Source organism: Ambystoma mexicanum, chromosome 4q (genome assembly GCF_040938575.1).
Source record: "Ambystoma mexicanum isolate Mex_15411 chromosome 4q, UKY_AmexF1_1, whole genome shotgun sequence".
Lineage (NCBI taxonomy): Eukaryota > Metazoa > Chordata > Amphibia > Caudata > Ambystomatidae > Ambystoma > Ambystoma mexicanum.
In genome coordinates this window covers 920,043,309-920,063,651 of record NC_090928.1, presented here as the reverse complement: position 1 = coordinate 920,063,651, position 20,343 = coordinate 920,043,309, and the positions used below count along the sequence as shown (strand labels likewise).

Genomic DNA, 20,343 nt, shown 5'->3' with positions numbered 1-20,343 from the left:
TCTATCACTCTCTTAGGGCCTGGTTTACAAAGCGTTTTTGAATTGAGTCCCATTGAAAAACGCTATTGTAAATCAGGCCTTTATTCTTCTTCCATGAGCCACCCTCGCCTCTGCTCTACGCACTTCCTCATTCCCGGTTTTTTTCATGCCTTTTCTATTTTACAATGCTCTCTTTAAACCCTATTCATGTTTGTCCCTTATTTCCCCTTGTCTCTAGTATTTAATTTCCCCTTTACTCATTTGACCTACAATGAAACTAGTATGTAGCAAAAAGAAACACGTTTCTTCTGTCAGCGGTTCCAAGTAGCCCTTAACTCTCTACGCGAACCACTCCCCTTTCTCTTTTTGTAACCTCATTGCGGGAAGGCATGGGGGGGGGAGCTCAATCTGTCAACTGCGGTTGCCACGGTCGCGCGTTACCCCTGGCGGCTGAGGCCGGACGTTCATTGGCTGCTGGCGGCGAACGGCCCTGCGTGCCTCTCGCAGATGGTTGCAACCTTCGCGGGACCCTCATCCGGAGATTGCCGAAGACATCGTGACGTCATGTTCGGCGCCAACACAAACCGGGTTCGGTAAAAAGGAAAACAAATAAGATAAAGGAAAAGCGAGCAAGGCACCGGTTTCTGTATACCCAATACAATCCGGGCCCACGCTCCCTTCGCCCTCTCTCCATCCACAGCCGCGGTGGCGGCCCCTCCCACTCCCGGAGCCCGGCAGACATGGCGGCCAACATGTACCGTGTCGGAGGTATGTGGGGGATGATGAATGCGAGCAGGAAGCGGCCGCCGCGCTGCGCTGACAGCAACAGTGATAGGAGCAGCAGTGCGGCGGGGCGGGGGCGACTGCGGAGGGGATGGCGGGGCCAGCGAGAGCATCAATGGCAGTAGCAGCACAGCATGATGTTCACTCTACTATAGGGGCTCTAATCGCTGAAGGCCTGGCTGTGCCCCCTCTCTTGGAATACAGACCCCGTTTCCCAGCAGGGAAAGCAGACCCCTCCACACTTTAATGTAGCACCTGTAACTGTAAACCAGGTCGCCGGGTGCACCTCGCCTTCCGCGCTTACTGAACACCTCTGGTCAGTAAAATAGAGTTGCAGCCGAGAAAACACAGGTGCTGCCCCCCCATGAGGGGCAGGAGAGACCGCCCCCAGAGGGGAGAGCGGGGGTGCGGTGATATCTTTCAACGGGAACCTTACTCATTTTAGCCGTAGATTAGAAAACCTAAACACAGAAAGTTGTTTCATGGCAATGACACTCTCATTTGGATGCAATTGGAGGGAAAGAAAAATCGTTTAGTTCCCCAAATGATTCTGAAGACACAGGGCATAACCAAATTAGTGGAAAGACTAAATCGGTGCTAGAGCCAGACTGGTTGATACGTTGGTACAACAAACTGACAGTAATAGTAGCTGACAATACATCTGAACCCGCACGGTACTACTGACCTGATATAGCTAGTACCAGGACAAAAAACACGATAGGACCTCAAATAGCCTAAATGCAACGCTTCCTTTTAAATAAGTGCAGCAGAACACAACTGAAGTACCTGGAAGCTGCATTTAAAGCAGACCAATGTCGGAATCGTTCAACTTTGATAGTTTAAGCAGATATGGTTTGTTACAGGCTCATCCTGCTCCCCCCACGACACACTCCAAGCACTCGGACACAAATAATACACAGGATATCAGAAGAGAGAAATGGGCTGTAATGCACACACACCAGTGCGTGGGAGGGCAACTCGCTGCTCTGCCCCTCCTATGCCTGGCTCATCCTTGTATACAAACGTGGTGGCTAAATCCATTCTCCACCCATGAAACAGTACCATACATGCCAACATTCCGAAGCCACTGAGTGGGAGATTTCAGCACCGAAATCGGGAGAATGCATTTTTCAAAAAGAGGAATGCCTTGGGGATATTGTTATTTTAGGTGGGAGACAGTAAAAAAAATAGCACTGTTTTTTATGAAAAAAATCTGGAGTCTCCCGCCTAAATCGGGAGGGTTGGCATGTATGCAGTACATAAAATAACAAAAAGGTACATTTCGGAGACCAGAAGGCAGGAGGGAAGACTGCATTTGCGAAAGGCTTTCAGCAGCCTCTGGCCTTGGGTTTTGAGCCAGCAGTGTCGTTCCTGTGTACGTTCTTGTCAGGGGCCTGAACTGGCCTAGTCAGCTTGAGGCATTTCGCATTCCAGAGCTCAGCTCTGCGACCTCGCTTGCCATGGGTGTTCAGCTGTTAGGCCAGTCTCATTGAGCCCGATGGGCCTCAAAGAAACCAAAAGAAAATGCAGTATCAGATTTGGTAACATGGTTGGCAGCAGAGCATTAAAGAAACGCTAGTATAGCTGCATTGGAACAGATCCGTAGTATAACAGGAATGCAGACAGAAAAGTTATAGAACCAGAATAGTACTGAGAACAGTTGAAGGGGGGGATAGAAGGGTACAATTATCAGAACCTGGTACTTGGCTGATTAGTGACCAAACTAAACCCAGCTGGTTTTAAACCAAGCAATGTTAAGATCTGAACAAATCTAAGTGTTTGTTCAAAGAAATTAAGAACAGTTTAGGTCATCTAAACATGTGCCACAATTTCTCCAATATGCTTCAAAGTGTTTCTAAAATGTTTTTTGTCATTTGTTCAATAAACATTTAAAGGCATCCATAAACTATTTTACATGCTTATTTATTGCGACCCCAAGTTCAACAAACACTAAATGTTTTTGTAAGACATAGGCTCGTGGAACATTCTTAAACCACACTTTCATAGCTTGGTGAAATATAAATGCAAAGCTTGCAAATTTACACTTGCAATACTAAACCTATGAGTCCCAAAATTCAAAAGGATTCAAAAGGAAAAATGTGACTGAATGGCAAAGGGAAACCTGAGAGCTTTGGAAATGCCACCAAAGAAGAGGCTGCACAAGTCTCATTAGAAACGTAACATGTTGCATCTTTGGAGAATCCTTTTGCAACAAAACCATGTTTAATTTGGTTCATGTGTATTGAAAAGGTTCTATGTTGGAAACATGCATTGATCCATTTGTTAGAGGAAAGTAGAAACCAATTGCTGATGAAATTTCATACCATTTGATTGGAAAGGAATCACACATTTGTATTGGACAATCGAAATAGAGGTTTTTGAAATGTATTTATTTATTTTGAAGCTTATATAGCGTGCCAAGCCCACAGGCATCTGGGCGCTTTCTCGCATCGAGGATAAGTTACAATTGTTGCAGAGAAAATATATACAAGACAGGCTTAATATTTAATGCATGGTATTAAGGTTACGAGTAGTATGTACAGAATTTACAGTATTTGGAGTACATGAGTGAACACAGGCAGTGGCGGTAAGGTGGGAGGGTGGTTGGTGGAGAGGGTGTGCATTCATTGATGGTGCAGGCTTTGAGTGAAGATGTATTTTGGGTTGCCTGCGGCAAATCCAGAATAAATCTTGTGCTCTGAGTGGAAGCGGCAGAGCGTTCCACAGTTTGCTGGCGATCGTGGGGAAGCTGCTACCCACCTGCATTTTGGAGCTTGAACCTGGGGATAGTGAGGCAGTTTTGGTAGGATGCTCTGGTCGGTCTAGCCCATTGTGTCAGGGTGATTTTGTCTGACAAGTAGGCTGGGGCCATCCTGTGAAGGCATTTGTGAGTTAGGGTGAGTGATTTGAAAATTATACCTTCATGCACTGGCAGCCAGTGATGCTGGTGTCTTGTTGCAGAAATGTGTGCTGATCTGAGGATGTTCAAAGCGGCTCTAAGAGCATTGTTTTGGAGGACCTTTAGCTTGATATTTTGGATCTTGGTGCCGGCATATAAGGTGTTGCAATAGTCAAGGTGGGTGAGGACTAATGCTCTGGCTAGAGTCAGACAGTTGTCCGGTGTGAGGAATTGCCCGTAGGCGCTGATTTTCAAGTGTTATGTGGTGGCTGATGTAGTGGCATTAACCTGTTTATTGAGGGTGAGTGAGGAGCCTAGATAAAAAACAAGTGTTTTCACTTAGTCACTTTGATGGGGGTAAGTTCCGGTGTGCAGTCTTTAATGACGATGGGAGGACAAGGGTCCACTTGGCACCTAGAAGGTTTTAGGCTGAGGATGATTTGGAGTACTTGGGGAGTTCCTTGCGGTGGTATTCTCCTGGAGTGTCGATGGTTCGCTAGGTTTGGCTAGGCTATTCTTTTTTGCTTTGATTGGGGATTGAGCCGATTAATTTTGTTTTGGATGTTCTCACACCAGTTAGCATTTTTGTTGCAGATATCCGCTGGTGGAATCAAGGTATCTAGGTCTCTGAGAATTAGAAATAATTCTTTTGAGTTTGAGCTGGCTTTGGATATTCTGTCGTAAAGTATGTACATGGTTATTATTTCTAAATGTTTGTATGTTTTTTTTTCTGCCAATGACAGCGATGGTAAACACCTTTATGCTTTAAGCTGTTTAGTTTTATCCAATTCAGTCTTGCTAGCACGTTTTTATCAGATCAAGGGCAATTAGTCTGCACATGACATTCAGCTTCCTATTTGATTTGCACATTTTTTATTGTATTTACTGTGTGCAGACCTGGACATGGTGAGGGAAGCAGAACTGGAACAGAGTAGAGGGCTAGTAAGGGGAGAGGGGGAGGATACATCAATTTGGCAGCTTGGATTTACAAACATGAGGAGGAAACAATCAACCAGTGTCAGGCGGGGTGGAGGGGGTGTGGACCTAGGTGTTACGGAGGAGGAGAGTATTGAGCTCCTTTCTGAAATGTAGATCAAAAGGGGTGAGTCTGGTGTTGGTGGGAAGGAGTTTTCGGAGTATTGGTGTGTAGTCAGAGAAGGCCTTTCTTCTGGTTCTTTCCTTCTGCACTGGCAGAACTCAAGTCTGCATATGTCCTTACCTCTGTTAGATCGTATGCCTTCAGAGATGCTTCGTTTCTCAGTGAGGTAGCTTGCGGACTTCAGGGGACAGTCTTGTAGCTTGCAGCTGAGCCAGGTGCAGTTCGCTTAGTGTCGGGGTGATGTGGCCAAATTTGCGGTGTCCCTTGAGTCGTGCTGCAGCATGCAGGAAATGTCTCAGGGGTGTAAGGTTAGTCACTGGAAGGCCTTCCGCCATCCATGTGTGAGAGGACCAAGGCTTGAACAGCAGATCTGAAGTTGTTTTCTGGTATGAAGGACTTGAAGTTGGTACCAAGCCTTTTGTGCCTTACTTGCTATGTGGTGATTTGAAGGCGCAGCGCCCGTCAATGTTGAAACCAGGGGCCTTGGCACATATGGCCAGATGGCATGTGAAGCCCTCGAGGTTCATGGCAGAGAGCCAGGTCTGGATTTCAGAGTGTTCGGAGTTGTTGGCTAGCAGTAGGAATTCAGTCTTGGAGGGGGTTGAGCTTCAGGTCAGCGCTGGAATTCTAGGACCGCATCAATGTGAGGCAAGCCTTGCGCCTGTGAATGTCTTCGATGGAGGCTATTTTGAGGTAGAGCTGCATGCCATCTGCATATTGTTGGATGTAAATATTGTGTGGAGACAGTGTTCTGAGTGGTTCCATGTAAATAATATTGGCAATCGAGTGGGTAGTGAATGGATCCTTGCAGGAGTCCACTGATGATGGGTAGAGCTGGTGATTTGGAGGAATCAAATTTGTAGAAACTGGTGACGATTGGCAAGGTAGGATTTGGACCAGCTGAGGATGATCTTGCTAATCCCTGCGTGGCAATGTAGATTGTCAGTGAGTTTCTGGTGGTCTGTGTAAAATGCTGTTGAGCGGTCAAAGATAACCAGGACGTACGGATGTCAATCAAGGATTTTAAGGGCATCATTGATCACCTTGATGGTAGCCATTCTTGTGCTGCCTCTGGGTCTGAAGCCAAATTGGTTGGACTAAAGGAGGTTTTTGGCTTTGATGTGTTGGAGGAGTTGAGTGTCTTCTGCTTTCTCAAAGATCTTACAGAGGATGGGGGAGGTAGTTGCTGAGGTTATGGTCTAGTGCTGCTTTCTTGAGAAGCGGGAGGATTTGTCCGTTCTTTGCGGTTGAGGGGGATGTATCTTGAGTTAGGAAGCTGTTGGTTGTCAGGTAAGGAAGGGTGTTGAGTAGGGAGGCAGGGAGGATGTTTGCATACAACAGGGTTCGAAATTGAGGGCAGCTGGGAGCTATTTAGCTTCTGCTTGTAGTGTAGAGGAGCCCGGTTAGCTTGACACCAACCATTACCAGGAGCTACTTTTGGCTTCCCAGGGCAACTGATGCGGAGCAAACATGCCTATGTGAATTTAACTTTGTGCGTTTCAGACGCTCTATAAATATACATTACACATCTATACAGCATTTAAAGCAAAAGAGGATAATAAATAATGGGCAAAACAGTGTTTTTGTATCTTATCTGAAAGTTGGATTTGTGTAACGCTTTGTACCAGCTCCTTGTCCTCACGCGGTAGCTCCTAGTCAATGCTGCAATGCCCATGGGCTGTTTTTAGCACCTGCTTATCCATCTTAATTACGATCCCTGTACGATTTGGCTTTGAGGAATGCTAGGGTACATTTAGGTCTTACATAGTTAATGTCTTGAAAGTAGTCCAGGTAGTTGTGGTTTTGCAAGATGGGATATGTAACATGCTGTCAGTTGTGGTGTTGGCGGCTCATGCAGATCTTGTTGATGGACTTTTATCGATGGAGTGCAGTACGGGTGGGCTGGGCAGAGGGTTGATTCAGTGCTTGATGGCTTTTAAGAGGGCTCTGCTTTCATTCTCTGCATTGGCTATCGTGTTTTGGTAGTTGTTGGCTTTGGCAGTGGTGATCAGTTGTCTGCGTGTAGTACAGAGTTACTTGTGCTGGGTGAGGTTGGATATGCTGTATGACTTTTGGCAAGCCTTTTCTTGTTTTGATGGTATCGTTGGTTGAAGTTGTTCTTGACTGTACCAGAGTGCAGAAGGTTTAGGCTTGAAGGTACATTGTTTCACTGGGGCATGGCAGTTGGTGTTGGCTATGCGAGTGCTTTTGAGTTCTTGAAAAATGTAGTTGCAGTCCTGGTTCTTCTGAGGTAGAGCAGACTATACAAGGTAGAGATTGACAGAGTCTTCTGTGACCGCTTCCACTTGACGATCTTGAATGATATGAAGTCTTGTTTGCTGGGTTTCCAATGGATGTGCCTGATTGTAAATTGTGGGTGGTGTAAGGAACTCATGGTGGCAACAGTAAAGACAGACGCAAGTGATCACAGTTCAAGGGGGGTTAAACTTTATATGCGAGTTTGAAAAACGCGTAATCTAAATCTAAGTTGGGAGCGAGCTATGACCATCAAATAATAAGGCAGTCCTAATGGCATCTTGTCAAATTTAAAGGGCCTATACTAAGAAAAACCTATTGCTAATCCTTACGCTAAATATAAACAGAGTGTGGGATAGGATTCACAAGAAAGAAAGAAATGTTCACAAATAAGTCAGGTTGCAGTAGTCAAGTCTCCCTTCCCCACGTTTTGAGCATGGGACAAGGTAGGTCGGCAAGGTAATCGGCAAGAGTTTCCAGAGTGAGCTCCCACGTATTGCCCGACTCCTCTATAGCTGGTTTTCCCCTTTCGTATCAACAGTTCTTTGTACTTCTTCAATTAGCCGCTTGCTACTTTTGTTCAACACAGTTCGGTTTCTTATCTGCTCTCCCCTTGAACCACCATGCTTTTCTTGTCTCTGGAGTCAAGGCCGGTACCACGGTGGCAAGCGCCTCTCACCGACTTGGTTATCAGCGGCGGAGGGCCCTGTGTACCGTTGACATCTGCTGCAACACACGCTGGCTATTGTTTGCGGTTTTATGTTTCCTTCCGCAGAGATTTCACAATCCTTGTTCGGAAAGGGCATGGTTGCTTTTCTGTGTCACTCTCTCGGTTCACGCCATCTTTCTCCTCCTTTTGAACTGCTGTGCTGAGTTAGCTCTCTCATTGTGCGGTCTGCTATTGCTCATATTGTGCTCTCGTGCTCCACCTTTTATCCCTGTGTGGAAGGGAAAGGTCCATGGGGTGTGTGATTCTGGACAATTGCCTGACCCTTGTTGTTGGACATGTCAGGTAAACGATTCTGGTGTTTGTCCGTCGTCTTTCGTGGTGTGCAAAGTGTTTGTGTCAGGAAATGGTACTGGGAGTAGAGAGTTTGAGTATCCTACGGTGTAGGATGGGGGTAAAGGTGTTATAAGAATGGGGGATACTGTGTCTCACCCATCAGTGTCCCACTTCCAGTCCCTGAGGACCCCCCATCCAGGTGATCCTCCCTCACTGGTCAACCCCCAGGAACTGGATGCAATAGCGATGGCTGTGTCCTGGCCATCTGAATGATGGATCCCTGGTACTATTCTGAGATGCACCTTCACGTTTCTCACAGTGGTTTGACTAATGTCAGAAGGGGATTGGCATATGGTCTTACCAGTCGAGCACGATTAGAGAACTGTGGTGGAGTGTCGGCAGGGCTGTGATTATGAGGATGAGAATATTCACTTTGCTGTAGGTTCTCAGTGTTGAGTAGTCAGTGGAGATCTTCCTTCATTGATTTGGTTGCTGGGTTGCCAGTGATGTTGCAGTCAACAAGGAAGATGATGTTGGCAAGCATGAAAGACCTGGTGTTGACCAAGTCGGTGAAGGAGGTGTTGGGTTGGGTGGTCTGTAGTTGAGGTGAAAAGTGACTGTCTTTGGGGAGAGCAGGAAGTGGCAAGCAAGGTTTTTCGCAAAAGCCAGAGGCAGTTCAGTTTAGTGCATGGCCACAATGAGTTGAGTACTTCATCAATCTTGTTTGGACAATCTCATGTTGGAATTATTGAGCTGTTGGGGATTGGGACTTCTGGGATGTGGGTGAGGGTGGATGTAATCCAGGTCTCATGCTGGATGGTTGATTGCTGAGACATTGGCTAGCATCTGTTTTCATGTAATAGCGAATGATGGAGTGCTGATGGGGGTCTATGGTGACGCAGTGAGGTTGTTGTGACGCAGTGTCAAACCTATAGTGCTGTAAAAATGATGGCAGTAATTCCATTGCAACCAAAAAAAGTGGCAGTAGCAAAATGACCACCTGGCTTCTCCTACACGCCTAACGTTTAATGAGGCCCGTAGATTGTAGCATTGAGTACTTGCCTCTTTCCACTATCGTATCACAACACTGGTTTTTCATTCATAATCAATGGACAATTCTGCTATCAAACCTTAAAAAAAGTAATGTTTGTTTTACTGTGTAATTGGGCAGGTTTGTCTGTGTCATAACATTTAAATATCCAGAAGAGATCAAATGTGCAGATCTTTTGTAAAGAAAAAATGAAAGGCGTATTAAGTCCTTACACCTCCAGTAATATGAAAAACCCCTTCTGCAACATGATTGAGGAAGTGAAAGAGCAGTAGAGGCGCTGGGAATTGGTACACAAATAATTTGTTCTAAAGTTGAATTACTTCTAATTACGGTTTACTCCACATAATAGGAATTTAGTTTTTCTGTTACTGGAAGCTTAGTTAGCCTTTGTATTTGAACAAATCGCTATCAATGCTATATTTGTTCCATCCGTGAGGAGCTTGCACTGCAGAGGCCCCCTTCTGTTATCCTATTTCTGCTCTACATGAGGGAGCTTGGCTCCTGTTGGCCAAGTTCCTTGTGATGGGAATTTGTTTGTGTTCGTGAAGCTCAAACTGCTTCTTCTGAAGTTGACCTGTTCGCATGAGTGAAGCGATAAACAGCTTATGCTGCTGTTATACTTATTGTTTGCATGCAGGAGATGCTCAAAGTGTTAGTGTGCATCCGTTCAATTTGTGAGAGGGTGTTTGTTCTGCTGCATACTGTGCTTTATCTATTAATTGTGAGGGAAACATGTTTTTCTGTTATGATGTGGACTGCTGCCGCATAATGATTTCCTTACAGTTTTAACTTTTTTGCATGCTCTGACCAGATGTTGCTTACAATTTACTCTCTTGCGAAGGAAAAATCGAATTTGTACTCCCTTGAAAACGCATTCGCTTTCAGGGTTTAAAAATGAGGAGTAAAATACTCCCACCTCAAAATATTATCTGGAGCACTGCCTCTTGTTTAAGAGGAACGTAAGTCCGAAGGATGGCCTAAGGAGTAGATCATTTCTATTCTGAAGGTCTTGGGCAGATCAGGTGCACCTTTGAGATAAACAGGAAAAATCGGACCGAAAGGGAGATGGTGTTCCTGTGGGTGGAGCCTGCGAGAATACAGCAATGAAACTCCCTTAAATGAGCTTTGAGTGACCCAGGCAAGATGACTAGTGTTTGAGCGGGTAGAGGCTGCAAGTGCTAGCTGATTGGTCTCAAATCTGCATCAGTCAAGATGACCAATAATTATGGGCTGGCTGCTTAACCACCAAGATGGTGAGATTACCGTACATACAGTGGTACACAAAAGAACTAAAAATTAAAAAACAAAATAAATTTAAATGAGATGAAATGGACTATAACTTTAAAAGGATATATACTTTTCAAAAACCAACAGGACAAAGGAAATTTATACCGAAACAAAGCTTCAAATCCAAACCATCTCAACCAGCATCAACTACCCCACCATCTTCAGAAATAGAATCTTCCAGTGATTTAGAAATAGAACAACCAATTACTTCGCAATCAGAAATTGAAGCCAGCATAGGAACGACATCAGCTTTTTTAGAGGAGTATATCAAATACAAGAATATGAAGACCACCCAACAGTACCCCAGAAACCAACAAAACCAAGGTACATCGACTCAATCAGGACAAGGACGAGGAGGGGCAGGAGGGCAGGGGCACCAATACAAATAACAGCTTCAATAGGAGAAGGCGTAAAAAAAAGGTCCAAAAATCAAAAACCATACAAGAAAACATAGTGGTCAACCTATCTAAATTGGAATTATCAACAGACCTTAAGAGAACTCTCAGCAAAGGCCTGACCTTTTGCCCACCATCCAACTCTGATTGCTTCTCACTTAACACAGATTTATATAAATTCTGCAGAAAACTAAAACATTTCTCACTAATTGAGACTTCACAAAAGAAAAAACAATTTACTGAAACGCCATCAGAATTATCAATTCTACATATGGAAAATACGCCTAATCTCCTAAATCTAACGTAAGAAGAAGACTTTTATTCAGTGGAAAAAATAACGGAAGAAATTAATATAGACACAGATCTAAGTGAAGAAACTACAATAAGGCCACAATCAACATTTATACCAGCGTTGGCACAAGATAACGTTATAGACCTATTCCACAAAGCAACTCTGAGTGAACTAAGATCACAGTACTTTGCAGGGAGACTAAGAAACAAAATAAAAAATGGCAAAAGAAAAAGCAGTAATTGATCAGCTATGAAAAAAAAACAGCAGCTGAAGAGCACCTAAACCAAAACCAGTGCTATGATAAACTAATGATAAGCCCGCTAGCAGAATTGGTATCAGAATGGATTTCAATGGCAAATAACTGGACAGAGCAAAACTTGCTAACGGACATGGAGAAAGGTTTTTTTATCAACCCTTTCCCTATAATGGGCACCATATATTTTATACCGAAGATACTTAAGCCATATACAACTTTTCCTTCTTTCGGACCCATAATCAACAGTATTGGCTCGATCAATGAGCCAATATCAAAATATATAGATACCCACTTACAGCCCCTTGTACTTGGACTTACTTCATTCATTAGAGATACAAAACATGTAATACTGCAAATTGAAGAAATCAATTGGGAACCAAACTACCTACTGGTCACACTGGACGTCTCTTCCTTATACACTAGTATACCACATGCTAAAGTGTTGGAAACCACCAACTACATTTTGAAAACCAGATCAGTTTCATATTATAAACAAAATGAAATGTTAAAATTTACACTGAACAACAGTATCTTCATGTTCAATAATTAGGTTTACAGACAGAAACAGGGGACGGCCATGGGAGCCAAGTTTGCATCACCCATGCTAACCTATATGTTGGACACTTTGAACTAGACACGCTTGGTCCTATGAAGCCTTTACAAAACTCCATAATATAATATATTGGCGGCGGTACATAGATGATATGCTTTCGATTTGGAACGGAAATGCTGCAACCCTGAATGACTGTCGCCTATCTAAACATAAACCAATACAATTTAAAGTTCACAAACAATCAAAGTCCCAATCGAATTCATTTCTTAGATTTGGAAATGTATATTAAAAATGGAAGAATCCTCACAACACTCTATGTAAAACCAACCGCTGGTAAAACTATCTTCCATGCAAAAAGTCATCACCCCCAACATATTATAAGAAACATACCATATGGCGAAATATTAAGAATTAAAAGGAACTGCACTGAAACACAGGAATTTGAAAAACATGCTAAACAGGCACTGGAAAATTTTTGAGAAAGAGGCTACAAGTCAAAACTTTTGAAAAAATCTTATGAAAAAACAAAGACAAAACTAAGAATGGAACTGTTGAAAAATAAACAAGTCAAGAAGGATGAAACGGAACAAAAAATGAGATTTATGACAATACAGCACCAATGCTAAACAGATCCAAAATATATTGAAGCAAAATTGGCATATTTTAGAAAAATGGATCAAGACATATCTAGATACACTGAAGAAGATGTACACAACTTTCAAAAAAGCCTAAATGACATATTAAGTCATTCACACTTCATTTCGAGAAAATAAGAAGGACCAACCCAACTATGGACCAAAACGCCCCTCAAGGGCAACTACAAATGCGGAACGTGCATTAGTCAATTTTCTGAAAATGGGAAAACTTTCTCTGCCGAATGGAACCAAATAAAACTTTATCAATTGCAATACAAAAACAGTAGTATATGTGATCACATGTACATGTAAAAAATGTAGTAAGCACAATAAGTAAAAGTTGAAATTAACAGGAGCTAAAGGTAAGTCAAATGTGAGGGAAATAATTGCAATGGCCCCAAATCAAGTTGGCAAACTTGAGATCACGTGACATACACCGTCACGTGAACGCATCTCCGAGCAACCATTTATGCTGAAAGAAAGAAAAAGGCAGCACGGTTATCAGGCCTCACCATTCCGCATGCAAAAGGACTGTTTCCTGAAATAGCGAAAGCCTGTAGACAAAGGAAACAGAAGGTAAGCCTAACATGAGGGCCTTTTTAAACAATAAGAGATGTAGATTAGTTTCAGAAATGCTAGCTAAGAGTTGAACACTGTAACAAGCCTACCATTTTGGTGTTCCTTTCTTTTTAGCCTAAATAAAATTGGGATAATATACACAAAGGAAAAACGTTTGTCGGGAGAATCAACACTATATACTCTGGCCAAAGAGCAAATTGAAAGTGAGTGTATCCTTTTTCTTATAAACAAGTTTACTAAACTGCAAATTTGTTCTACAATAAACGCTAAGAAATACCGGCTAAAATAAAATGGCAAATGTCAAATACAAACTGAATAACCAAAGCAAATGGCAACATCAAAAGTGGAATATTTGAATGTTTAGAACTTGAGCTGAATACTTAAGGCAAACGGTATTACTAAGTGCTTGTAATATATCTGAAGGTAATTAAATATTTTCTTTTCTTTTGATACCCAGGTGTCGATTCATGGAATTAATGTGCGCCGAAAATTCCCACGCAGAGGTGCCAAAACGTGCGATTCGCAGTAGAAGTGCGAAAATCGCAGGGAAACCAGCGCACATCGATTCATGGAAGGCCGTGCGCGAGAAAAATATCGGATGTGCGCTGAAAAAGTGCGCGGCGCACGCCGGCGCACAGGATATCTAACGGTGTGCACCACGGCCACAGCAAAATCGCACATAGCGCGTCGCACACAACAAAAGTAGGCGGAACACGGGGCGTAACACTCGGAATGGGGAACAACTCATCAAAATGTGGGAGTCACGGGGGAAGTACAGGAGGCAAGTGCGCGGAACGCCCACACGCTCGCCTACAACACGTATTCATGGAATCCAATAGTGCAAACCAGCGCACGGTCAAACCAGTGCACAGGCCCAAACACGTCTGCCACAAGAAAGCAGGCGGTAGTGTCCCTGCCCCTGAAATAAATGTGCGCCAACAAAAAGCACCTATATACAGCTATGATGAATGTCACATACTGTGGCCCTCTAAGACAAATGACGTGCAAAGGGGTACGTGACAAACACGGACACCCGCTGTGTGAAAAATAGCATGTGCGTGCATTCTGTGCTGTGCAGAAAGTCCCACACGCGATTGGCCTGGGTACGTGTATTCCGGGGTGCGCGGGAAGTTCTACACGCTAATTCTGCAGGGTACGTGTATTCCGGGGTGCGTGAAGTTCCACACGCGATTGGCCTGGGTACGTGTATTCCGGGGTGCGCGGGAAGTTCCACACGCTAATTCTGCAGGGTACGTGGATTCCGGGGTGCGCGGGAAGTTCCACACGCTAATTCTGCAGGGTACGTGGATTCCGGGGTGCGCGGGAAGTTCCACACGCGATTTCAGCAGGGTATGTGGATTCCGGGGTGCGCGGGAAGTCCCACACGCGATTTCAGCAGGGTACGTGTATTTCAGGGGTGCCGGGGTAGTACTACACGTGAATTGACAGTGTGGGTCCTCCCAGGTGTTCCCTCTACGGCCCCTGCAGGCAGCCCACACCACAGGGGACTACCCTGCACCCCTGCTCATGTCCCGCAGGAAGCCCATCCACCATGGCCATGCCCCCAGCCAACCCACATGTCACCTTGTACTACTGATCACCAACGCATGTCCCCCTGCACCTCCACCCCCAACATCCAAGGGCACCCTCCACCAGGCCCCCACACGTCTCCCATCACCCCCACCCCCCAGCAGTGCAGGGCACCCTCCACCAGGCCCCCACTCATGTCCCCCAGCATTCAGGGGCACCCTCCACCAGGCCCCCACTCATGTCCCCCTCTACCCCCATCCCCCAGCATCCAGGGGCACCCTCCACCAGGCCCCCACTCATGTCTCCCATCACCCCCACCCCCCCAGCAGTCAGGGGCACCCTCCACCAGGCCCCTACTCATGTCTCCCATCACCCCCACCCCCCAGCAGTGCAGGGCACCCTCCACCAGGCCCCCACTCATGTCCCCCTGCACCTCCACCCCCACCATCCAGGGGCACCCTCCACCAGGCCCCCACTCATGTCCAACTCATGTCTCCCATCACCCCCACCCCCCAGCTGTGCGATTTGCCTGGTTACGTGCATTCCTGGGGTGCGCGGGTAGTCTCACATGCGATACCATCAGGGTACGTGTATTATGGGTCCGCGTGAACTTCCACACGCAATACCAGCAGGCTACGTGTATTACGGGAAGTTCCACACACGATTGCCCTGGGTACGTGTATTTCGGGGTGCGTGTGAAGTTTCACACGTGAATTTGCAGGGTACATGTATTTCGGTGTGCACGTGAAGTTCCAAACGCGACTGGGCCTGTGAGTGGGGTACGTGTATTCCAGGGGTGGGCGGGAATATTTACTCGCGACTGGGCCTGGGAGAGCGTGTTACGTGTATTTCTAGGGTGGGCGGGAAGATTCACACGGTCGCCTACAACACGCCAAAAAATAAATGGTCCAATCCTGAAACACGTACGCCAGCATGAAGCAGGCGTACGTTGACCCGCGCTCTCTCTTGCACTGCCCTCTGGTTACTCCATCACTATACAGGATCGACTCTCTAAAGGGGGAGGTGTAGCAATCACAAAGACGCCCTTTCGATTAGAAAGGTAGAGAAATCCCTACACAACAGCGACTACCTCCAAGTCAAAATCAACATCTCTCCCCTTTGTACCATTACTATTCACACTATCTATCGCCCTCCAGGCCCAACAGGAGACTTTCAAGCCTCTCTCACCGACCTCCTCTCCGACAACCTCAAAAAACGCACAAAAGCCATTCTCCTTGTGGACGTCAACCTAGGCCTCCTGGACAGCAAGGATTCAGCAGCCAAATCCCTTGACTCAGCCCTCAGGGCACTAGGATACAAAAATGCCATCTTCTGCCCAACTCACACCCAGGGCAGAACTCTTGACTGGGTCGCACAGCATAACTGCCCACTCATCATCACTGGAAACACTCCCACCCCCTGGTCCGACCACCACATCATCACCTTTAGCATCCTTACCACCAGCCCCTCCACTCCCGCACCAAAACCCCTGCCTCCCTGCCTCGCAAGAAGCTCCCGTCAGCTCACTAAGGAAAGGCTACTGCCCTTCCTCCAAGGCCCAGCCTTCAGACCACCTTTTTCCACAGACCCAGAAACCCTCGCAACAGCCTATGATGTTGCCATCAAAGCAGCTATCAACTCCATTGCACCACTCAAACCCCGGAAATCCAAACCAACTACCCACTCCAACTCCTGGTTCACCCCAGACCTTCTCATACTCCGCAATGAGAAAAAGGCTGCACTTAAGCAGTGGCAAACATCCCACTCCGACAAAGATAAGCTGATCTGTAAAACCCGCTCCACCATATACAAAAAGGCAATCACCCTAGCAAAGTCCAAATCCTTTGAATCCAGAATCTCGGAAGCCCAATCTAGCTCAAAAGAAATCTTCGGCATCTTCAGGGAGCTAGAGACACCCACTCCCGCCCCCCCAGAACTTCACCAAAGACAAAGCCTGGTGCGATGAAATACAAACGGCCATGCAAACCAAATTGAAGACTCTCCAAAGCAAAATACTGGCTACCAAACTAGCCCTGCCTAATACACACATCCCTGTCCCACCACCAGCCTCGGACCCCCCCCCAACCTTTTTCCTTCAAAGCCATACAGGAAAAAGATATCGTCAACATAATGAGGAATATCAAACCCTCTAACTGTAAAGGTGATGCATGCCCAGCCACCATCATCAAGGACTGTACTGAAGCGCTGGCTCCCTTCCTGACAGCCTTTGTCAATGCGTCCTTTGCCACAGGGAAAGTCCCCGCTTCCCTCAAGGAAGCCTGGGTCCGCCCTCTCTTAAAAAAAACAACTCTTGACCCAACATCCCCTAACAACTACAGACCTATCATCACTGTCACTTTCCTCCTCAAAATATTGGACAAAGCAGCCTACCTGCAGGTCCAGCACTTCATTGAAGAGAACAAACTCCTGGCGTCAATCTGGCTTCCGCCCCAGACACAGGACTGAAACCGCCTTACTTGACCTGAAAAACCAGATGGACGATGCCAGAGACATGGGAAAACCAACACTTCTCCTACTTCTTGACTTATCCGCGGCTTTCGATCTTGTAGATCACGACGTCCTATGCCACCACCTCTCCTCCACTGCTAAGTTCTCCCCTGACGCCACTGCATGGATCATTTCCTTCCTACAAGACAGAACCATGCAAATATTCTCTGGCCTAGCCTCCGCCTCACCCTCCTTCATACTCTGTGGTCTGCCCCAAGGCTCCTGCCTCTCTCCCACCCTGTACAACATCTTCACACGACCCCTCTTCCTCATCCTCGATGCTATGGGTATCTCATACACTAACTATGCTGACGATACCCAGATCCTCCTTACCCTCACTGGCAACTACAACACTGACTCCTTGACCCTTAACAACCTCTACAACACCATTCAAGCCTGGATGGCAGACAATGGACTATGCCTCAATTCCGATAAGACCGAACTCCTCCTGATAGGTTCCACCGACACACTAAGAAATCTAGACTCCCAAATCAGTCACTTCACCATCGACACCATCAAAATACCTGTCTCAGACTCAGTCAAAACCCTTGGAGTCTATTTGGATTCCAACCTATCCATGGAGAGACAAGTCAATGCAATAGCCTCCTCAGCTGCATATCACGCTAAACTAATCAACGCAGTCAGGCCCTTTCTCTCCAAAGAGAACTGCACAAACATAGCCAGAGCCATCACTGGCTCCAGGCTAGACTACTGCAATGTACTCTTTCTAGGAACCTCCAACAAAAATCTGGAAAGGCTACAAGTCATACAGAATAGTGCTCTCCGTGCAGCCCAAGGCATTGCTAAAAGAGAACACATCTCGGAGGCTAGAAAACTAGCCCACTGGCTCCCAATTAAGGAAAGAATCGTCTTCAAAGCTCTTACACTGACCCACAAGTGCATTCACCTCACTGCTCCCGTGTACCTCTCGGAAGGGATCCACCCTGTCTCCTCCACAAGGCCAACCAGATCACCCTATACCAACATGCTCTATGTGCCACTAGTAAAAAGAGCCAGAGCGGGTGGTTCCAGCTTCCCATATCTTGCATCCACACACTGGAATGCCCTACCTCCCACTATCCGAGGTGAGGCCTCCCTCATCTCCTTCCGTAAAGCTATGAAAACCATCCTCTTCACATAAGGTCCCTCGCATCAGCATGAATACTATACATTTGACCCACTGCATAAGCTGGAATGTAATGACCAATCGCATAAACTGTAAGTATTGTATTATGTCTGTAATACTTATAATGTACCAACAACTGCTACCATTCCTGTACCTCTGTAACTAAGCACTCACAAGTAACCGCACCTCAATGCCCGTGGGCTGCTTGCGCGCTATATAAATTTAAATAAATAAAAGTGCGCGCAAACAACAAACAAGCTCAGATGCCAGGATGAATATACCGTTCCTAGCAGCAGTGGCCGTGGGTTACCAAAGGAGGAGGAGGATAGTGAGGGCCCGAATTTTCACTCCCAGAACCAGCCTTTTTGGGATGCCCAGGTGTATGGGAGGTACAGGTTTCCACCACACATAATACTGGACCTGGTCAGTGAGTGGGAGGATGACCTCACATCATCCACACTGTGCTCCCAAGCACTCAGCCCCCTGGAGAAGGTCCTCGATGTACTGCACTTCTTGGCCACTGGATCATTTCAGCGGACAAGTGCCATAGTGGGTGGTGTGTCACAGGCCACGCAGTCACGCTGCCTGCACCAGGTCTGAACATCATCACTGCACGCCCATCAGTCCGCAGGCACATATACCTGCCCAGGACACCTGCAGAAAGGCAGGCTGCCGCCCTGGATTTCTACTGTGTGGCACAATTCCCCAAAGTGCTAGGTGCCATTGACTGCACCCATGTGGCACTACGTCCCCCCAGGGCATCTGAGCACATCTATAGGAACCGCAAGCACTGGCATTCCATCAACGTGCAGGTAGTATGTAATGCCAAGGGAGTCATCACCTCAGTATATGCCAACTATCCAGGGTCCACCCACAACAGCTTCATTTACCGAATGTCTACCCTAAGCCGGGACCTAGAAGCTGGGCGGCATGGCGATACATGGCTGCTTGGTGAGTATGAATGCCACTGCACATGCATGCATGTCAGATGCAGAGTTATGTCACTACCCCACTAATGATACCCATCACCTCCTCACCAGGGGACAGTGCCTACCCTCTGAGCACCCACATGATGACGCCAATTCGGAACCCCATCACGCCTCCCGAGGTAAGATACAACACAGCCCATATTGCAACCCGGGGCATAGTGGAGTGCACATTCGGAGTGCTCAAGTCACGCTTTCGCTCCCTTGACCGTTCTGGCGTGCAGCTGTTATATGCGCCCCCAGTAGTTTGCAGGATCATAGTGCCAGCATGTGTCCTGCACAATGTTGCAACACGCCGGGGCCTGGCTGTGGACATGGTGGTGCCCCCACATCCCCAACCACATGCACGCCCGCTGCGCATGGGAGGGGAAAGGGCACGGGGTGAGGCAGCCCGTACGCAGCTGGTGGCTAATTACTTCACATAGAAATCATACCCCTGTGGAGTGCACACAGCCCTTGCACTTAACATCTGATAAGCAATGATGACTCGACCTGACAATTATGACGAACAAAGGGACAGTCAACTGTCAAAACCATAGCAGCCTGAGATTGTTCATGTGGAAGTCAGAATGTGTGCATCCCTACCTACACAAACACCACCAATGCAGAGTCATCAAAAGACACACTTCCATGCAGCAGAAATTAATACCCACTTGCAAAATACTAAATGAGAACAGTGCCATGTCACCCAACCCCTCCCCGGCACGGCCACACAACACACCATGGCATGTCATGCAATGTGAGAGCAAACAAATTAATCCCCACAACATGCCCCAAGTGTCAACAACTACAGTGTCCCAAATGGAAACTGGCCACACATGAAATGTTCACAGTAATGCAGGACCTACAACACACATTACCAAATAATTACCAAGAATACCAATCACCTACACAACCTCCAACCTACCATAAACATGACATTACAGACTTAAAAAATTGGTAGCCTCACTACCTGATAATGCCAGCACTTCGAACACTTCCAAGTATACAGTGTTAGCGCCACGCAAGAGTGTAGGTGCACTGCTTACAACATGGACTCCACTTCCAAGGTAGACCGCCTTGTGAAGACATGAGAAATGGACCTGCAAATTAGGAGGATGAGATGGATGCAGAGGCACATGTCAAT

At 46.3% G+C, this 20,343-nt stretch overlaps 1 protein-coding gene across 4 annotated transcripts in view; it reads left to right on the top strand.

The window, feature by feature from the left end:
- The first annotated feature begins 418 nt into the window (after window positions 1-418).
- MTA3 (metastasis associated 1 family member 3) overlaps window positions 419-20,343 on the top strand; it is a 1,736,304-nt gene continuing 1,716,379 nt past the window's right edge. For 3 of the 4 annotated variants that reach the window (XM_069608475.1, XM_069608474.1, XM_069608473.1), the window contains exon 1: window positions 521-747. In XM_069608475.1, coding sequence (XP_069464576.1) covers window positions 720-747 — 28 coding nt within the window. In that variant the 5' untranslated portion in view covers window positions 521-719. Of the gene's footprint in view, window positions 748-20,343 lie in introns of all 4 variants that reach the window. The other variant, XM_069608476.1, reaches the window with a different exon arrangement.